General features: G+C 35.7%; 1 protein-coding gene across 1 annotated transcript in view; it reads left to right on the forward strand.

Annotated features, from left to right (window-relative positions):
* LOC144964198 (integrin alpha-PS1-like) overlaps positions 1-16943 on the forward strand; it is a 96948-nt gene that overhangs the window by 52549 nt on the left and 27456 nt on the right. Inside the window, exons 11-15 of the mRNA XM_078898180.1 lie at positions 519-613; positions 4961-5274; positions 9748-9919; positions 12965-13138; positions 13884-13966. Coding sequence (XP_078754306.1) covers positions 519-613; positions 4961-5274; positions 9748-9919; positions 12965-13138; positions 13884-13966 — 838 coding nt within the window. The remainder of the gene's footprint in view (positions 1-518; positions 614-4960; positions 5275-9747; positions 9920-12964; positions 13139-13883; positions 13967-16943) is intronic.

Below are 16943 nucleotides of genomic sequence, written 5' to 3' on the forward strand. Positions count from 1 at the left end.
TATGTACTCTTACTTCTTTTTCAGTTATGAATATAAATTGGTTTGTAAACATTTGAGTGTGTTCCTATTTGAGTGTGTTCCTCTTTGTGGGGATCTGTGTTTATGTCTGGGTGAGACTTTTAGGTAATCAAACTAAGTACACTGATAGTGTGCTCTTGGAATCTACATTTGTTCCCCATTTGAAGCCTTCACCTTTGTCTTACTTTTTGTCATGTGCGTTCCATTGTAAATCTATCTCATTTTCTTCTTTTTACTGGTGCTGAAATGACCTAAGTATGTCGTAAGTGCTGTAAAACCCTTAAAAAACAAAACAAAACAAATTCCCCCAAACTAGTGAAATTTCTGTGTCTTGATTTTTAACATTTTAATTTTTTAAACATATTTTTTTTTTAAATTTATTGTTGTTGTTGTCATTTAGTAATATCCAATTTAACTACAAGATGATACTACTATCATGTTTGAGAGTGTGCTAAAATCGACTAAGGGCTAAGCATGTTGACTTGTGTATTTCATCACAGATTTTGTAGTTGGAGCTCCCTATGAAGGAAATGGAGCAGTCTATATCTATCATGGCCAGAAAGATGATCCAGGATTCCATGTCCAATTTGCGCAAGTGAGTTGAATGGAAATCATGTGTGGTTTAAGCAATAAATAAACTTTTATGATGTAGACTCTGAATTGAAATTTAGGCATACTAAATCATAGAGTAAATTTATGAAAACACAAATCATTCCAAGAGAGAACAGAAAATGGTTGAGGAATACAAAAAATAAAAAGAAGAGGAAAGCACATATATCAAGATTTATTAGAAAAAAATAAATGAGTGAACGTTGAGGTAAATGGAAGATACTTGTGTCTGTACACCAAGAAAATGAAGATTAATCTTGAAAGAAAACTGGCTTCAATTTTCGATAGAAATTTTATGGTTCTTGATGGTTGAAGAAGACCAGGACCATTTTCTGTCCTTAGAATGGTTTTTGTTTGCTCATGGATTACTCAATGTACTGGGACATCATGCCTATAAAATACTTTAACAATCTCCCTATGTGTACCGAAACAACTCAATAGAAATAATTGTTTGGTGGGTATAGAGTAAATACAGTCACAGCTTTATAATCTGGAAACCTCTATAAATACAGTTAGGAGAATTGGGGAAGGATTTTTTTTCTCCTTTTTAATTTCTACATTCTAAAAGCTCCTTGATTTTGGATCTGAAGACTATTTGGGAACAAATTGGTATAAAATTGTGCTTTCATAATCTGAACTCCTATAAATGTTGCCTCTTTGGCAAGTTTTTCTCCCTCTTTGCTAAAGCAACAATCAGAGCTTCTTGCCAGTGTTGTACCTTTTATGGTATCAAGGGCACTCAACCAACATTACTAAGACATTATATTGATTTGAAATGTGTCCCACCATCTCAAATCAGGTTTATGTTGGGGTGAATGAGATATTGAATATTGAGTTGACGCTTTCAATTATAACATTTTATTGAAACCAACATGTTTCATTGAAAAGAATGAAGAAAAGAAAATGTAGTTCCGTAAAATACTTAAATCTCAAATTTTACATTTCACTTTTGTGATTTACACATTCGTTTTGCTTTGTCTAGTGAATGGTAAAACTCTGTCAAATTTATTTCGCCTAGTAACTGGCTGACGGTTCGGTGTGACCTGACGAACATCACGCTCCCAACCGAGCGAGGCAGCAGTCTTCCGTGAAAACATGCTCCCCTTTACGCTGTCACCGTTTAACTTTTTGGACTTATTCATGCAGTTAACTCGGCAAAGTTACAAGAATGGTTTGCCATTGCCTATTCTTGTCGCCCTCTGCAGTTGGCCAGCTTGACCTGTTACCGTTCGACACCACGAGGAGGTTGCAGTAGGGCTTGATGATGATCTATCTTTGCAGACTTGGCATCATCCATTTGTCGAACAGAAATCACAAGAAGTCCTTATGGTAATGGGGGACCTAAATGCTAAGATTGGCAGAGGCAGAGATGGTGACATAATCGGACCACATGGACTCGGAGACAGAAATGAACGAGGAAACATCTGGGCAGATTGGTGTAGAACAAATAAATTAATGATTTCAAACACCTGGTTTCAACAACACCCAAGAAGAACCTGGACATGGCAATCACCAGGGGACAGAGCAAGGAACCAGATAGACTTTATAGCAGTATCATCAAGATTCAGAAATGGCATATTAAATTGCAAAACCTATCCAGGCGCCGATGTAGACAGTGACCATGTCCCAGTTGTTTGTACAGTAAGGATAAAGTTTAAAGCTATTCAGAGAACAGCTGGTAGAATAAAGAGGGATTACAGGTTATGCAAAGACAATGGCATACAAACAAAAATGAGAGAAGAATTTGAAAATGCACTCATGATACAAAGCCAAAGTGAACCTGATAACGAAAAATGTGAAAAACAATTTGATATATTCCAAAAGTGTGTCAAAGCAACTGCAGAAAAGCATTTACCAATAGCTCAAATAAACAGCAAAAAGGAATGGATGACAAATGAAATTCTAAACCTATTTGAAGAAAGACGAAAATGCAACAGAGGGTCTGCAGAATACCAAACATTGAACAACCACATTAAATCCAAATGCATCGAGGCACACGAGAACTATCTAGACTGGAAATGCTGCGAAATCGAAAGAGAATACAAACCCAACCCCCAACAAGCTCACCAAAGAATAAAAGAACTATCAGGGAAAAGGAAAAGCAAAGCAGCAGGAAGTTGTATCCAAAACAAACAAGGGGAACTGCTATTTGAAGAACAACATATAGAAAGCCGATGGGTAGAATACATAGGTGAACTGTACAATGATCCAAATAGAAATGAACCACCACTGAAATTCAAAGAACCATTAAGCGGACCAAACATCACCAAAAGTGAAATTGAACATGCCATGGAACGAATGAGGGATGGTAAAGCAACAGGCCCTGATGAAATATCTGTAGAGGTATTAAAAAGCCTAGGAGATCTAGCAATTGATGAACTTCACATATTATTCAACAATATATACAATACTGGGAAAATTCCAGAAGATCTCTGTAACTCTATTTTCATATCAATACCAAAGAAAGCAGGTGCAGTCAGATGCGAAAATTTTAGAACTATAAGTTTAATAAGCCACATCAACAAAATACTGTTGCGTATAATTATCAACAGGCTAAGGAATAAGATTAACCCCGAAATCGCAGAAGAACAATATGGATTCCAACCTGACAGAGGGACAAGGAACGCAATATACCTCCTCCGTGTTTTAAGTGAAAGAGCTATACAGGTTCAGACCCCACTATACCTCTGTTTTGTCGACTACAAAAAAGCTTTTGATAGAGTACGCCACGAAGAAATACTAAAACAACTGCACTCCATTGGCGCTGATGAGAAAGACCTCAGACTCATGCAAACATTATACTACACCCAGCAGGCATCTATCAAATCGGAAACTCTACAGGAAATTCCATTCCTATTAAGAAAGGAGTCCGTCAAGGGTGTGTTGCCTCACCAGATCTGTTTAATCTATACCAAGAAACAATCATGAGGGGCATAACTAATATGGAGGGAATAAAAGTAGGAGGTCACAACATAAATAATATAAGATACGCAGACGATACGGTACTCATTGCAACATCAGAAATCCAACTTCAAAAGATTGTTGACAAAGTGGTAGTAGATAGTGAAGCCAAGGGAATGGAAGTGAATATCACCAAAACGGAATGCATGGTAATACAGAAAAACCCCGAAAACAACAACACCTGCAATATAACGATTCACGGCGAGCAACTTACCAACGTAGAAAGTTTTAAATACCTAGGTTCAATAGTGACAACAGATGGAAGATGTAACCGAGACATACGAGCAAGAATAACTCAAGCCAAACAGGCCTTCATGGACCTGGGAAACATTTTGAAAAACAAACAGATGTCGTTCGGGATTAGATTCCGAGTCTTGAAGTGCTACGTGTGGCCAATCTTGTTATACGGATGCGAAAGCTGGACTACAAATGCAGAAACACAAAAGAACATTGAAGCTTTTGAAATGTGGTGCTTGAGAAGGATGCAGAGAATATCGTATACTGCACACAAAACGAACGAAGAAGTGCTAAAACAAACATACCAACAAAGGAAACTAATGCCCTTAATAGTGGATCGACAACTATCCTTTTTCGGACACATAGTAAGGAAAGATAAGAATGAATACCTGGCAAGTTGTGGAAAAATACCTGGTAAACGCGCCCGGGGGAGACAAAGAAAAACACTCATAGACCAACTGAAGGGCTTCACCAACCTAACAATCCAAGAGCTGTTTGAAAAAGCAAGAGACAGGGAGGAATGGAGAGAGATAATTCATGCAGTATCCGAAGCCTGGACCAGGCATGGAACCTAGAAGAAGAAGAAGAAGACATTTCACTTTAAATATTAAAAAAAACAATTTTTTTAGGAATCTGCTTCACTCCCAACCTAATACTGATTAGATGTATAACAGGTCATTGGTCCATACTCCAGACACATTTTTAGACTAAGGTGTTCAAAATACAGATGTGACTATCCATTGATTCAATATTCTTACAGAACAGGAAGTTATATTCAACTCTCTTGATTGTTTGAGCAAAGGTTTTAACTAAACCTGCCCTTTTATATAAATGTAATATCCATTAAATGTGCTCAAAGCGCTTTATAAGGGGTCACAGACCTAAAGCAACACTGAGAGACATGATGAATTACGCCCATATGGCGCGATCACAGTTTTTGTTTTTCAATAGAGACAATGCATTACCTGCCAGCCACACAAGAGCACAGTGGGAAAGTGTAAGGATTCAATTTTGCACTGCCACAGCAGGCTCGAACCATCCAAAGGCGAGTGTCATAATACATAAGACCACAAAGCCAGTGCTATTATTAATATTTCCTTTTTTTAAAGAAAAAGTCATTTCTCTTTGTTTGCAGAAAATAATGGCATCTGACTTGCCTGATGCTTTCTCCAAAGTGATTTCGTTTGGTCACTCCCTGTCAGGAGGAATGGACCTGGACAAGAATGGCTATCCAGACCTCTTGGTAGGAGCTTATGAATCGGACATGGTGGCTCTTATACGTTCTAGACCAATTATACGCCTGCACCCCTCCATGTCAGTATCACCCACTCTCGTGGACTTGAAAGGAAAGACGTTTTGCAGTTTGCCAGATGTGAAACCAGAATACGTGAACCGAATCTGTGTGGCTGTTACAGTTTGTGTCAATTTCACCACCGACCCTGCTGAGAGGTTAGTTTTTCTCTGCTCTTAGGTATTTTAAAGAGTGAATGCTGCACATTTAGTTCAAGAAATATAATGTCCTTTATAGTGTTATTTTCTTAACTACATATAAAGACATCCCTTAAATTTTATAGTGATCAACTTAAGCCAGGATTATATTATTGGTTTAGTCTAAAGCCATGAATACTTTTTTCACACCATCTGGACACAAGAAATATAAAGACAGACCACCCATGTCAATTCACACTGTCCTCAATCGAGACCTAAAACGCCTTCAAAATAACAAAGAATTAAAATCAAAGGAAGACCTTATAAAATTAGCATCAACCACAAAAGACCGTGAACTGTGGAAGGAGTTGACACAGATGATTAGTAAGCGAAAGGCCTTTAGTCAGTCAATCAGTCTAAAGTTGTTGCTTGATAAAGATCAAAACTTATTTGTATTTCCTGACCATGTAATTTATTTTGAATTATTCAACTCATCTGCTTCCTATTTGATTTCTTACTCAAAAAGATTCAGGTTTTTTTAAATTATTCAAATGCATTATAAGAAGAACCTGACATAACATATAGTTTGTCATTCAGCTCTGCTTAATTGCATTACAGTGGAAATTCTGAAACCAGGGCCAACTTTCCTGAAGTCCGGTAACTAAGGGCATGGTTTTGAAACAAGACTTTCTTTCAAAATAAACCATGCATGCAAACTCTGTGATACAATGTCTAGCAATACTCAAAACTTTGATCCAGACAAACTTAAGATGTTTCTTTCAGTCTTTATATGTCTACAGCATTTTACAGTTTGAATAGTCCATCTCCGCATTTCTTTATCGATAGAAATCATTTAATTATGGCCTTTGGGGACCCAACTTTTATTTTTCGTTGAAAACATTATACTTATTCTCTTCCTTTACCCAAATTTATTTATAATTCCTCTCATCTTGATTAAATCTGTCCAAAATGATTAATGTACACTGAACCATGTATTGTATTGTATTCCTGTCCTTGGATTCTCTTTCCAATGCTTCTGTCTTTGATAGTATGGCAAAACGTTTATTTTTTTTTTTTACTGTTGAGAAATCATTAAAACTACTAGTTCACTGTCATTTAGTTTTATCCTCTTCTTTTTCCAAAACCTTGCAAGTTTGATTAAAATAGAAATAATATGCTCTTTCTCATACATTAACTGTTGAATTTTTGAAGATTTGTTATTTATTTTTTGTTTGTTGTTGTTTTTTTTAAATTTGTTTTTTTTTTTAAATTTCAATACTGAAATGCAGTAATGTATGAGCATGGATTAGATATTTTTATTTTTTTATTATTTTTTTTTTTCATATAAAAAGCAAGAACTAAAACCGCAAAATACAAAAACACATATGAAATTGATATGATGATTTTGGCTACGCAGTCTCACGGAAGTTTGCTGTGAATTGTGTAGTTGTCAGCATGTCCTCTGCTTGTTGGATTCTTTTTGTTCTAATTTTCCATGTATCCCTGTCTTGTGCCAATGTTTTAAGAGTGAGCAGATCATGTTCGGTCTTAATTTTGATGGAATAGTTTTTTTGTAGCTGTAAAATACAAATTATCCTGGTGCTGATTGGAGCAGAGGATGGTATGTCTGCAGGTTGGCATTTAGTGTCGTTGGTAGAGACGTTGGTGTTTGTCCATGGTATTTCTTCCTGGCATTGAAGTATTCCTTCAATGCTGTCTGGGCCGGGTATGTTATGGTCTCTTCGGAGAATGTGGCCAAGAAGTTTCCATCTTTGTTGTTTTATTCTATCACTGACAGAGCGTACTCTGCAACGGTCGTGGAGATCTTGGTTACTAATCTTGTCTGGCCATATCACACCTATGACTCGACGGAGTCGTTTTCTGTGTAGGACATCTAGACTAAATTCTAAATTCTTTTTTCATTAATCCTGTGTACCACAGTTGTAGAGCAGTATTGGTAGTACAATGTATACGATGACCAGAACTTGTGTATGTCAATATTATGAGGTGTTCAAGGGTTTAAAGATGAGATTGTTCTGCTCAAATTTAAAATAGAAAAAGGATTTTTCTTGATATTACCAAATCATTATACACAGTCAATTTAAGGCCAGTATACTCTTTAAAATGTATTTTTAAATATATATTTTTTAATATTTTAAAACTATTTTTTTTTATACGTCATTATTTATTCTTTTATATTTTAACCATATCCCCTATTTCATCAGTGAGTATAATTTGGAATGTTGGAATCTGAGAATATTGTTGGTTATAAATTCTGTAAGACCAAAATAAAGTCTAAAATACATCCAGAAAGTATACTTAAGACAACCGAATTCCTTACTTGCCTGAACAACTTGCCATTGGTAGACAATTTGAATGTTTAAAAAACTCGAATAAACTGATACAAAAATTCATATATGATTAAATTTGGTTTTGAAGAATTTTTACAGTATTTTACATTTTAACAGGTAAAATGAAGGAGCAGTTTTGTTGCGAGGGGGGGGGGGGGGATAAACAATTTAATGCAAAGACATCACTGGCAATTGGGATGAGTTGCCTAAAGGCATGGCGCATGTTGGGGATCATTTATAACAAAGATTTTTTTCCATAGTTTTTTTTTTGGTTCATTTCTAATTCTTATCTTTTTTTCTGTTCAGTCCTAGACTCAAACCAGGTAGAGTTTTTGAAGATTCTTTGCAATTTTGTAGACTTTAGGCCTTGCATTTATGTGGCTAAAATTAATTCACTATCAGAGCTTTTGCACACAAGGATGTTAATAGGAGGAACTTCAATATAAAATCTAGTTTGATATGAAATTAAAGAAATCAAAAGATAAATGAAAACACAATTAACTCCTCTTTGCATGCTCTCGAAAAAATAAGTGGATAAAAGGAACAAACATTGCTGAATGTATTGAAAGATATTTCGATTTATCTCATATTATCATTTATATGCCAAATCAAGTCCTAAATTTTCAACCATTCATATAATTTTTAAAGATAATGAATGTGAACATTTATTATGGAATTTTTAGGTATTTTTAAGGTATTCACAATGCTTCATGTTTTCCATCAGTAAGCATTTGGAACTAAGTTTCCATTTCATTTCATACGATATAAACGACCCTTGGATGTCTTTTTCAGCAATAATGCTTACAATATCTGTCACTGTTTATAGCCATTCAAACTTGAATTGAGTGGAGTTTTGCATGTCTTATCCAAGGACACAAGGTTAGGACCAGATTTTGTGACCGTTCACTCATCATAGTCATTGACCATGGTTAACCTAATAGCTTGACTTTGTTACAAGACAAGATACCATACAAATGAGCCACAAACACCATTTAAATTAAATAGATATAGAGTTTGAAACCACTTTTTTTTTTGAGTGGTGGATAGCTCATTAGGTAGAGTCATGCTCTCCCCGACCAGGCGGAGTTGTGGTAGCAGTAAGGTTGTGGGTTCGAGCGCCCATCGCTGCCACAAAACTTTTATTCTCTATTGTCTTCTGGAACTTTCCTATTCACTTCATTTCTTGTTGTTAAAATAAGTAGTAATTTCTAGATAATTGATATCGACATAAAAAATATAGCATCACAAGAAAGCATTACAATTTAAATTGGACATTAAATTATCATTGGCTATGAAAGTCAGTTTTGGATTAAGAAGTATAGCGATGCTTGTAAACCTGTTCATTTTAGCATCGGAATGAAAGAAGATGATACACAGCACATATGGTCAATAGGTTTAGAGTTAATCATGCACTCTCTTGGGTCACAGATGCCTAAAATAAATTTTAAGAGCTGGTGAAGAATTGCACCAAAAAAAACAAGACAACTGAGGCTAAGCCTCACTGTTTATAATTAAAATCACTCATTATTGCCTTTATTTTCCTAAATATATTTCTACTAAATTATTTTTGTCTTCACCTCTTGGATTGACGAGTTTTCACAGATGAAAAGAGAAATATATGCTAGTTTGCATGACACTATATTGACGTCATTTAAGACGCAACACAAAGCCACTCTGATTGCATGAAATATGAAATATATTTATTTCCTCTTAAGATATAAGAATACAAGTTGAAATTCCCATAAAAAGTAGACAATTTGGAGAAATCTATATGCCATTTATTGTCATTGTATGTCATATAATATAACATGTTTCAAATTAATATTAGTAAAATTTTGTTTAGTTCATTCTAAATTCTTTTTATGATTCTCTTTGTCGCAAGCTAGTTATTATTTGAAGCTTTTTATTCAGAAATTGAAGACCTGCGTTCTTGCCATGTTCAAAGTGTATATTTATTCATAACTCTTTTTAAGGAGTGGAAAAGAAACAAATTTACAAAATTAGAGGCTTCCCAAGGGAAGTGCTATATTAATATTTTAGTTAAAAGGTATATTTGCACTTCATTCATCTTTTGTTAATCCACAAGTCTCATTAATTGATAGAAGGTGCAATATATTTTATTAATGCTTTCATGATTTCATAGCATCCAGCAAGTCCCCCTCGTGGTATACTCTCTGGAGGCAGAACAGAATCGGCGCATTGCCAGAGTAGAACTACAGGATGCTCAGGATGCCAGCAAAAAAATTGTCACAGGGAAGAACATTCAGCTTAAAAAGGATGAATCAGTTTGCGTATCAGAGATTGCTCTAATCAAGGTATGAATTACCACATTCTTAAAAGGATTTATTAAGATTCTTCTGTTTTTATAGATATGAAAAGGATATTTTTCCCAAATTGATTTAAAATGATTATGTTGACTAAAATTTATATGTGGAACATTATGTTCAATTTTGATACTTGTAGCACCCACGTTTGCAAACAAATTTCCTTTTTATGGGATGAATAAAGCATTATCTTATCTTATCTTAGCTGTTTTGATTCATTGAAATTGGATATATGACTTGACTTAAGCCTCTTGATTCCTTGTGGAACCTTGGGCCGTGACAGCACTCTTTCATCGGACTCAGTTTTTGGAGGTCTTTTTATTTGGGCACAGGTTTTTTCCGGCTACCTTTACCTCAGTCTTAATCCTTCGTCGCCATGTTTGCTTTGGTCGACCAACCCTCCTCCTTCCTTGCGGGTTCCACTCCAAAGCCTGCTTTGTGATGTTGCTTGCAGGCTTCCTGAGGATATGGCCAATCCAGCCCCATTTCTTTTTCTTTATCTCCGTTTCAATAGGTGACTGGTTCAGCTTTGGTGCAGTTCTTCGTTTGTGATGATATCTGGCCACCTGATATTGAGGATGTTTCTAAGACACCTGTTGATGAATGCTTGAAGCTTATTTGTGTTGGCTTTGGTTACTCGCCATGTCTCCGAGCCGTATAAAAGAACAGACTTCACGTTTGTGTTGAATATCCGAATTGTATTTTTCAATGTAATAGCCTTTGAATTCTATATTGGTCGAAGTGTGTTAAAGGCATCATGATTTATTTATCCGGATTTTAATGTCGTCGTCTGTTCCTTTCTCCTTGCTTACTATGCTACCCAAATATACAAATTTATCTACCTCTCTGATGGTGTTTACAACAAGATATGAAGTGAGTAGAAAAGTGCCAGAAGACAATAGAGAATAAAAAATTTTTTTTCGCGGCGGTGGTGGGGTTTGAACCTGCGACCTTATTGGTACGACAACTCCGCCTGGCAGGTGAGAGCGTGGCTCTACCGTGTGAGCTATCCACGAACACAAAAATATTCGTTTCAAACCCAAAGTCATTTCTAGATCCCTCTCTCACCCACTTCTTGAGATCGCCGATTCGTTCACCACCATCGCGAAATAATTTTGACCAGCAGTTAAGCTTAATAGCCAATATTCTCATCACAAACATATAACATAGAAACGATTGAGACATTGAGTATGCTCCGGTGTATGGGGTGAATTTTTAATTCAGAAAAGTGAGTGGAGCAGGCACTTAGTTGGTAACAACAAGATATGAAGTGAGTAGAAAAGTGCCAGAAGACAATAGAGAATAAAAATTTTCTGATGGTGTTTAATAGGGTGAAATTGCTTGTTGTTTACCCTCATCATTTCCGTCTTGCCTGTATTAATTTGCAGTCCTGTTTTCGTTGCTTCCTCTGTGACTTTGGTCAGCAAAGAAGGTGGCTATGTGGTGAATAGAATTCCCCTTCGAGGCAGGTAACATAAGCCTCTTGGTTAGATGGGTTATAACCAGTATTTGGTTGGTTCCCTACCTTGCCATCTCTTTTTTTACTTCATATCATTTGTAACCCATAGCTACAACATGATATTATGTTAGATGAACCAATTGACAAATGAATTTAAAGCTGTAACTGTAAATGATCAGAAATATGGTGTATTGCACTTTCATACTTTAAGAAACTATATCGAGTCTTCTCAATAAGACATAAAATTAACCTATGTCTCATTTTTATGAGGGGGTCCCAATAGCTCAGTTGGTAGAGCACTTGCTTCACATACAAAGGGAATGAGATCAGTCCAGGGTGAAGTTGAGAGGTTTTTTTCTGACCTCCTTGTCCACCCAGCAGTGATTGGGTAGCCGGTCTCTAAGATTTGGTTGAATGTATTTAGCGATAGACTAGCATCCAAACCGAAGGGTATCAGGCAATGGCTATTGTCCGGTTCACGTTTTTGAAACCAGAATAAACTCCAGCTCCATGGGCCTAATGGCTTTGAAGGCCTGCACATTCCTATGAGTATAAATTCATTTTTGAGCATAGAAATCGCCCAGACATAATACTGTTTTGCAGTTATGGATCATATTTGTTCTTTCCCTGCGACTTTCAGTCCTTGTTCTGGAATGAGGTTATTCAGTTTTGCCTACGCCATGAGTTGGGTTATTCTTTGGAATTTGCTTATTTTTGTGGAGATAATTTTTTTCTTCTTCTCATACATTGCTGTCCCCTATATTGGGTGGACAGTTCTTATTTTATTAGTATTATTAGTTTGAAACTTGACTAAGACTAACTACAAATTTTCAATAATTGTTGGATTGTGAAAATTTTTGTGAGGCATGTCAAAAAGGTCAATATTGAAGAATAATTCAAAATTACACATTTTTTAATTTTTGCATTCAGTTTTTTCAAATGTGTCATGTCGGATAATTTGGGCAGTCATTAAAACCAGAATTTACAATAAATCACTCTTTTGAAATCCAGATGGCAGTATAAAAAGATATTTTTAATTGTTTGCAAGTTTTCTGGGTTGTTTTTCCTCCCTTTCTTTTTGTTTGTTTGTTTCTATAAATGTATCCTTTATCTTATGGACACTCTCTTTAACAAGGTAATACTTATAAAGTAGTTTCAGACTAGAGACTTGAATAGATTGTTCTTGGATCTTTTCCTGGTCTCTACTTGTACTAGTCCCCTTTTTCATACTTTTTCTTAGATGCTAGTTTGGGCAGAGTTATGATGAGAAACTTTGTGGTTTTGACTTATGGGAAATATTGATTGGATTTAGAATTCTGCCTCCGTATTTAGGATTACTACAACATGGATGTTATGTATTTCATGCGAGCTGGTCATTGACTTGTTTGAAAAGACCTAGATTGAGTTGCTGAGTCATTCAGAGGTTAGCCAACATGATACTCTCCATGTTTTAAATACAGAAATCAGACTAAACTCCGATTCATGTCTTATGGCTCTGATGGACCTTTTTTATTTGTTGAGTTTACATTGATTTTTACATTGGAATGGGTGACTAAGAAATGAAATATCTCTCACAGGGTGAGTTTGATGACAAGCTGAATCCCATTGAGTTCACATTCATCTTTGGTCTCAGCACGGACGGCCAGGGTCCCAGCCCTTATCCTACCAGTGCCACTCAAGATATCAACCAATTCCCCATTCTGGAAACCGAGGGTGCCAAAATTGAGGGTCACAATGATGTTGCTATCAAGGTAAAATTAGTTCATGTCCACAAAAAAAAAAGCAGAAGAAAAGATCATTGAATTTTAACTGAACAAAAATCATACAGTTCCCTTTAACTGAGAATCAATTGTAGAAATTGTGGACTCTTACAAATACCTAGGATTTACCAGTAAGCTAAACTGGCATTTGCATGTAAATAATATTTGTTCAAAATCTTAGAAACTAAATTCATTTTACATTTGAAAAGAAATCCTTCAAATGTTCTTTTTGTCAATAGTTCAAAGTGTGATAACATTTGGATTCAGCTTTGTTGGTGGGGCTTTGACTGCTTATTAAATGTATTAACTTTGTTCAAATATTGTAAGAAGCTGAGATCATATGATTTCTCATTAAAGGCTTTGATATATATTAATGGAAACTATATTGCTACTGGCCTCAAGAAGAAGAGTTATGAATACAATACATATATTGAATGAGAACCATCAGGAAATTGTATATGCAAAACTAACCCATTTTAGTAACACACTTGTTGTCAACACTTTGTAGGTTAATCTAAATATGTAATACCTCTGATTTAAAGTCCATCTGTGATAGGATCTTGTGTGACATGTAAATTCTAAAGTAACAAGAAAAATAACAGTGGCTTCACTTGGATCTGAATTGTAACAATTAATTTATCAAGTGATTTACCACTGAACCGACGGATTGCATTATCTCTTTGTAGGAAACCATTACATAGGCACAAATCGGATTTCCTTTTTGGTTTATTTTCAGATTGATTTTGTTAAGGAGTGTGGGGCAGATCAAATTTGTAAGAGTGACTTACAATTTGAAACCAAGCTTGAAGAAATGGCCAAGTAAGTCTTATTTTGTACACGATACTAGCAGGTTCAGGCCAATCAGTTCTACAATCTCATGTCTGTGTCAGTTATTTTCACTTTGATAATTAGAATTTTTAATTCATATTTTTTTTAATTAAAGAAAATCAGTATCAGAAAAATATTAATAGTAAGGCATTGTTGTAGTTAATCCCATGTGAGGCAGTCTCTTTAGATATTTGACCCAAAAAAAATATTTAAAAATGCACGATTTTTTAATTGACCATATCTAATTGGCTGTCCAAAACTAATTTTTCATTTTTGTGCCAAATTACAAATTTAAGTAAAAAATCAATAGCTATCCGGCCATGGTAAACAAAATGATGGGGAAATTACTGCTTAATGAAACAGGCAGGGTGAAAGTCTAGAATACACGAATTGAGAGGAAATCAATCAACCAGTAACAAGCTCATTTTTATGTCACCTGAACAGTATTCCATTCTTTTTGAATATTCAATATTATATAAAGAAAAAACAGTAAAGTTAGTTGTTGTCTGTCGGCTGTAATAAAATGTTAAATCAAAATGTGTTTGTGTTTCAAGTGGACGAATACAATTTTGCAGTCTCAAAATTTAATTATTTAAATTATTTTTAAATCCACATTATTGACTTGCTTTGAAAAGTTTTACTGTTACTCGATGGCCTGTGCAAGGTACTCTATCAAGCTTTTAACCTCTGTCAAAAACTGATTTATTATTTTTGGCATTCAGTATATAGAATAATTGTTTATCATGTAACTCAGTGATGATTTAGTTGACGAGTCTTAATTAGATGGATAAAAGTAATAATAATAATAATAATGCTGAAAACTTATATAGCGCTATAACTCCGAGACACCAGACTCTAAGCGCTTAAATTACAAATTACTTTGGCTGAAACATACTCATTCACACACACAAGCACACACACACACACACATACACACACACACAATACAACACACAACACAAACCAAACCTATCTTGCTTCTCATACCATCTACTAAAATCGAAACAAATATGTTTTAAGCGAACGTTTAAAAATAGACAAAGATTCTTTTTCACGAATGCTCTGCGGTAAGGCGTTCCAAATAGAGGGTCCGAAATGAGAAAAGGATCTCATTCCAGCATTTTTCCGAATTCGAGGGACAACTAGTTTTGTGGAATCACTGGCCGAACGTAAGGGGCGGGGTTTTGAATATCTTTCAATTAGTTCTGAAAGGTAGGAAGGGGCAGTACCTTCAAGACAACGATACACTAAAACACAAGCTTTGAATTTAATTCTTTCTCAACAGGCAGCCAATGCAGGTCATGAAGTAGAGGTCCGGCAGAGTCGCACCTACGCTTCATAAATACTAGTCTGGCAGCGCTGTTTTGGACAATCTGAAGACGTTTCAGATTGTATTGCGAAACGCCAAACAACAGAGCATTACAATAATCCAATTTCGATAGTACGAGGGACACAACCAGGTGCTTGGTCACATCCTCAGATATGAACCGTCTAATGGAAGCAATCTTTTTTAGTTGGAAAAAGAGAGATCTAACCAAATTATTAACCTGATGCTCCATCGACAGTCCAGAGTCTAAGAATGTGCCAAGGTTTTTCACTTTGTCAACAATTTGAATAGAGGCATCCCCCAACTTCAAATCTGTTTCACTTTTCCACTTCCTGTTCCCCACATACAGCACCTCCGTCTTATCATCATTCAGTTTCAGTCTGTTCTCATTCATCCATTTCTTAACACTTTGGATACAATTTTTACTATTGGCTGATACTTCTTGTAAATTTCTCATATTGGAAACGCAGTACAATTGCGTATCATCAGCGTATTGATGGTAAGACAGACCAAAACTTCTGATGATTTTAGACAGAGGGCCAACGTACAAAACAAAAAGAACGGGTCCAAGTACTGAACCCTGGGGAACCCCACAATCAAGAAAGATTTCCTCCGATCTATATTCATCCACCGTAATAATCTGTTTACGATTAAACAAATATGACCTAAACCAATCAAGCGCTGCACCAGACACGCCATAAGTAATTTCAAGACGTTTGAGAAGAAGATTGTGATCAATAGTATCAAAAGCAGACGATAGGTCAAGCAAATTCAGCAAAGAACATGAACCATTGTCTATAACAGAGAGGAGATCATTAACAACCCTAACAAGTGCGGTTTCCGTCGAATGATGTTGCCTATAAGCAGACTGAAATTTTTCTTCAAGACAATTATTTTTAAGATGAGACAGTAATTGTTTCAAAACAAGCTTTTCTAAGATCTTAGAGAGAAAAGGAAGATTAGAGACAGGGCGATAGTTTTTTAAGTTCTCTTTATCGAGATCAGGTTTTTTCAAAAGGGGTTTGACATGAGCAACTTTGTAAATGTCTGGTACAGCACCTGACTGCAACGAATTATTAACAATACATGTAAATGGTGTTAAAATTACATCAATGCATTTTTTTAAAATGGCAGTATTTAAGGGGTCTAAATCACAACTTTTAGTTGGAGACGACATAATGCAATCACGTAAGTCAGCTTCAGTAATCTTTGAAAAATGTGTTAACGAATCACCATGAAACTTGTCAAATGTTGTAGGGATCGATTCAGACGAGAGTTCCTTCCTGATGGTATCCGTTTTTTCTTTAAAATATTGACCAAAGCGAGTTGGTAGATCTGCACGATCGATTAAAGATGGGAGAGCTGGTTGCGTCTGTTGTCCCAGCAGTTCCTTGGTCAAGGCAAAGAATTGTCTCGAACGTCCCACGTTTTTGAGGCTTTCTTCATAGAATTTCTTTTTGGCCCTGAAATTGACGGCTTTTGCATCATTTCTAGCCGCGATGTATCGCTTCTTATCGACAGCATCTCTGGACTTGAGCCATTTTCTTTCTGCCCGCCTCCTGGCTAATCCATTCAATTTTATTTCGGTATTATACCAGGGTGCTTGACGTCTCACTTTTACTGCTCTAGTTGTTAAGGGAG

Source organism: Berghia stephanieae, chromosome 2, assembly GCF_034508935.2.
Source record: "Berghia stephanieae isolate SIO BIC M18660-M18661 chromosome 2, UCSD_Bste_1.3, whole genome shotgun sequence".
Taxonomy (NCBI): domain Eukaryota; kingdom Metazoa; phylum Mollusca; class Gastropoda; order Nudibranchia; family Aeolidiidae; genus Berghia; species Berghia stephanieae.